The sequence below is a fragment of the Benincasa hispida genome, chromosome 2 (genome assembly GCF_027475165.1).
Source record: "Benincasa hispida cultivar pf3 chromosome 2, pf3_genome.v1.1, whole genome shotgun sequence".
Classification (NCBI taxonomy): Eukaryota; Viridiplantae; Streptophyta; class Magnoliopsida; order Cucurbitales; family Cucurbitaceae; genus Benincasa; species Benincasa hispida.
In genome coordinates this window covers 10,942,420-10,947,440 of record NC_143479.1, presented here as the reverse complement: position 1 = coordinate 10,947,440, position 5,021 = coordinate 10,942,420, and the positions used below count along the sequence as shown (strand labels likewise).

Genomic DNA, 5,021 nt, shown 5'->3' with positions numbered 1-5,021 from the left:
CTAGGTTGCTGACACACTCAAACACCTTCATTATACCCTAAACCCAAAAGCAAATATTCATCAATAACAAAAGATAAACAATGATGTCTCTACATCTGAATTTATCTAAGATTTCCCATCAATAACAAAACATCTCTCTCGCTCTCTATCCATAGATGTAGTAAACACACTATAAGTGAACCATATAACTCTATGTCGATTTTCACTATTTACGTTTTTACACTTTCTTTATTTATCGATTTCGTTTGTATCACAACACATATAGTTGGAATCTTTTTAGTCTCAATTTGTATACTTATCATATTATATGTTAGTATGTGAATTGAAAATGGTATAATCTTTAGTTGGGTTATTAATTAAACAGAATTAAAAATAATGATAGATATATATGTGCAATGGAGTGCATGGAAAAAAAAAAAGAATGGAATAAAAAAGGGAGACAATCCCACAACCCTGATATTATAATTGGATGCAGGGTCATAGTCATTCTTTTGTTAGTGTACCCACCATTTATTATCCTTGTCTTTTGCCTCCATTCCCCCTTCTCTCTGCTTCTTCCCATCCACTAAATATACTCTTCTGCCATCTTTCATTCCACTCAATTCTTTTTTTTTTTTCTTCTCTCTCTTTAATTTCTCTCTCTCTTTTTCTTCTTTTTCCAATTAGGGTTTTGCTTCACCTTCTTCTTCTTCTTCTTCTTCTTCAGATCAGCCCTAAACCAATTCTCATAAATTTTTTAGTTTATCAAAAGGAAAGGAACAAAGGGGGCTTAAAGCTAAGCTTTCTCACTTGAAAGGTAATCAAAAGGAACTTCCTTTTTTGGTGGGTTTTTTCTTGTTTTATTGAATGGATTCTATAAGAAAAGGCAAAGACCTAGATCACACAAGAGAGGTAAGTTTATGTAGCTCTCTTTGTTTTGTTTGTATAAGTATTAAAAAAAATATATATATATAAAGTTTATGTTGTGTTTTTGTTTGTTCTTGTAAATTTATATATATATATATAGGTTAGTAAAAAGGCTAAAGAGAGAAATTAATGTAGACCCTTTGACGGTATATGGGGCTAGGTTGAGCTTAATTTAGGGCTTTCCCTTACCCATTGTGTTATATCATATTTTTTTTTTTTTCTTTTTGACGTGTGTGTGTTAAAAAAGAATATATATATATATATAATATAATATAATATAATATAATATAATAATTTTCTGATGACTTTTACTTTGTTTTTTCACCAGTAGTCATGTGTCTCATCTTCTTCACCTGAATTGCAGAATATATGAAGCTGTCTTTGTAGCTGCTTTGCACGCAACCTCTCTACTTTCTTCCCAATTTACACTTTCCAAAAAAATAAGTAAAATAAATAAAATATTTAATGGGGTTTATTATATAATTAAGTTGGAAAATTTTAAATCTATGAAGGCAATGGAGGAAGAAAATGATTATGTTAAAGAAACTTAAAACACCCTAAATGAAGAGATCTAACTGTTTTATGAACGGAGAATCCGATCATATAAGTTGTCAATCTGAATATATCTTAAGAGATAATAAAGCATCACTTATCAAGGTTAGATGGTTCAATTCTTTAAGAGATAATGTATGGAAAAACAATTATATATATATCTGCAATTTGGGCAGATGTTTCTGCAGATTTGATTTAGGGTATTGTACGTGTGTCTGTCCAAGGGAGATTTTCTTCTTTTAAATAATTATTATTTTAATCAGTGTGCACGCGTGTGAAAGAAAGAAAAAGATCTTGATTCTGAACAAAAATTAAACTTGGGATCAGCTACAGAATTTTAAATAACTTTCTTCTGAATTTCATCTGACCTTGTTCTAGAAATTCCTTTGCTTTTCCTAATCTCCACACACACAGATATATAATATATATAGAATGAACAAAAATAAATATAAAAGGAAAAGAAAAAAAAAATGTTCTTGGATTTGAACCACGAATCATTTTGTTTAACGCATCTATATATATATATATATGTGCTCGTTTTGGAAAATTTATTGAAGATATATAAAATCGAAACATCATGGAGCAATTAATGTCTTAATTATAAATATATAATGGTTGTCTTGTTTGAGGATTAATTAAAACTTTAAGGTAAAAGAATGTGGAAAAAATTAAGGAGCATATATATATATATATTAGTGAAGAAAAAAATTGATGATGTTCTCACTTTGATTGGTTAGGGCAAAGGATGGCATCATCAAGTTCTTACAATTCTCCATGTGCTGCTTGCAAGTTCTTGAGAAGAAAATGCATGCCAGGTTGCATTTTTGCTCCTTATTTCCCACCAGAAGAGCCTCAAAAATTTGCCAATGTGCACAAAATCTTTGGGGCCAGCAATGTAACAAAGCTACTAAATGAGCTTCTACCTCACCAAAGAGAGGATGCAGTTAACTCTCTTGCCTATGAGGCTGAGGCCCGAGTCCGGGACCCGGTCTACGGTTGCGTTGGAGCCATCTCCTTCCTTCAAAGGCAAGTCCAGAGGCTCCAAAAGGAACTCGACGCTGCGAATGCCGACCTAATTCGGTTCGCATGCAACGAGATACCTAATGCAGGAGTCAATCAAGTGGTTCAGCCCAACCTCGGCGCTCGCCCGAGAGCGTTAGATCAGTATCACACAAGTTCTTCATCAACAAGTGGATATTATAATCAACATCTTCCTGCTTTTCCCATGGCGTATTCATTGCCTTGGAATGAAAACTCTTCTGGAAATAACATCAATGAAGGAGGAGGAGATGCCAATATTTGAAGAAAACTTTCCCAAAAACAAATAAAAAATCCTCAAAATAGGGTTTTTTCCCCCCTCCAACCCTAGAGAGAAAATTTTCTCTCTTCTCTGGTATGTCACTTCCTCATATATTTATATATATATGATGGTTTTTTCTAGCTAGATGAATTAGTTAATTTTTCTAGTATTATTTAGAGGGTGATCTATGGGATTTAGGTTATCTTAAACCCCATTTAGCATTTTAATTTCCATTTAAAATCCAAAACAATTTCCATGAGAGTTATGTATTTTTTTTTCCTTTTTTTTAAAAAAAAAAAATTTATGATCATGTGTGGAAGATTAATTTAGGGCCTAAAATAAGGTTGCTATGCATAGACTATTGTCTATTGTGTGAGGTTCAATTTCTAGAGAGCTGCTTTTAGCTTCTTCTTTTTCTTTTTTTTTCCCTTTTTTTGTTTGTATCAAGAATTTTAGTGCTGCCATTGTTTATGCTTAAGAATAAATGAAAAATAATATTTTATCTCATGAATGTTGAGTCTTCTTAAAAGCAGATTCTCTTATCCCTGTGTATATTATATAGTTTTATATATATACGTCTATGTCTTAGCTTACTCTTTTTTTTTTTTAACCCTAGGTAATATTCTCTCACTTTTCTTTCTACTTTCTTTTTAGAGGACCATGTACGTAAGCTTTCTATAATAATTTTCAATTACAATTTTAGCTAAATCATAAGTTGATTTTTAGCTATTCATTTGATTGAAAAGATTTAAAAAAAAAAAAAACCATAAAAAGAAATACTTCAATTCATCTCTAGACTTAACTTTGCATCTAACAATGCAGCTTCTATAAAGTTGTGGGTTTCTTTTTAATGGAAAGAAAGAAAGAAAACAATGTTGGGTATGGCAAAGTTTCTTTATGACCTAATGTATAAACTGAAAGAGGGTTGTGAAAAAGTTCAATGGCTTGGGATGCTCTTGAAAGGTAGGATTTGATAAAGGGCCATTTTGAAAAAAATTCAAACTTTCTTGATGGCTTTTGGAAGGATCAGAAAAAGAAAGGGCAAAAAAAAAAAAAAACATTTAAGAATGATCAGTTTGAAGAAATTGTGGATCAACAGTGTTTCTCAACTTCTTTTCAAATTCTAGTCTTTATCTTTTTAGTGTTACAGTGCTAATATGAATCTCTTGGTCTTGGCTTTTATAATTTCACCTCCTCCCCAAAAAAAAAAAAAAAAAAAAAAAAAAAAAAAAAAAAAAAAAAAAAAAATCTATTTCATCTCTAAATTTTAGATCTTGTTTCTATTTAGTCTTTAAGTTTCAAAATATTACACTTTTAGTTCTTAATTTTTTTAATTTGATTTCATTTAGTGTCTAGGTTTCAAAATGTTACAATTTTACCTCGAGACTTGATTTTGTTTTAATTTGGTCTCTAGGTCCCAAGATTTACACTTTTAACCTCGATTTTTTTTTTTACTAAATACTCACTTTTAATCTTTAGTGTCAAAATTTACTAATTAATTAAAAGAATTAAAAAAATTAAAAGAATTATAATGGATTAAGTTTCACTACTTTTCATCACTATTAAAATAAATTTAAAAATTTTTATTTCATTATTATTTTAAATTAATTAATAGACATTAATGTCAAAGACTGAAGTGACTATCTACTAAAAAAAATCAAGATTAAAAGTTTAAATCTTGAAACATAAGAATCAAATTGAAACAAAACTCAAAACTCAAATCTCAAGAATAGAATATTATAACATTTTAGAACTTAATGGACAAAATTAAAATTAAACTCAAAACTAAAAGACTAAAAGTGTAACGTTTTGAAATCTAAGGATTAAATAGAAGAAACTACATCCAAAACTTAAGGATCAAAAAGGTATTTTGTAGTCACTTGTCTATAGTGCATCTGGCTGGAACGAAAAAAATAGAACATTTCAAAATGAAGAAAAAGCTTTTGGTCACCTTTGGGAAGACATACTATCTTGCTACTCAATGGAGCTCTAGATCCAAGCTTTTTTGTAATTATGATGCATCTCGTATTTCTCTTAATTAGAAGACTTTTCTCTAACTTCTCCTCTATTACGAACTTTGAGCTTCCTTTAGCTCCCCCTTGTATATATTTTCCAAGTAATACATCACTCTTGGAATCGGGGCGTGATGCGGGTGCTAAAACTGTGTCAACCCAATTGAGATAACTAAGTGTGCCTTTTGATCGCTCAACTTCTAGTATATATTTTTTTTAAAAAAAAAAGGAAAAGAAAAGAAAAAGCGCCA

The 5,021-nt window shown here is 30.2% G+C and overlaps 1 protein-coding gene across 1 annotated transcript; it reads left to right on the top strand.

Annotated features, from left to right (window-relative positions):
* The first annotated feature begins 501 nt into the window (after positions 1 to 501).
* On the top strand, positions 502 to 3,226 carry LOB (Lateral organ boundaries (LOB) domain family protein). Its single transcript, XM_039024158.2, has 2 exons — positions 502 to 796; positions 2,196 to 3,226. The coding sequence occupies exon 2, from the start codon at positions 2,204 to 2,206 to the stop codon at positions 2,759 to 2,761; it is 558 nt and encodes a 185-aa protein (XP_038880086.1). The 5' UTR covers positions 502 to 796; positions 2,196 to 2,203; the 3' UTR covers positions 2,762 to 3,226.
* The last annotated feature ends 1,795 nt before the right edge of the window (positions 3,227 to 5,021 follow it).

Excerpts from the sequence above, each read along its gene's own strand:
- LOB (XM_039024158.2), top strand. The coding sequence starts at position 2,204 with ATGGCATCATCAAGTTCTTACAATTCTCCATGTGCTGCTTGCAAGTTC.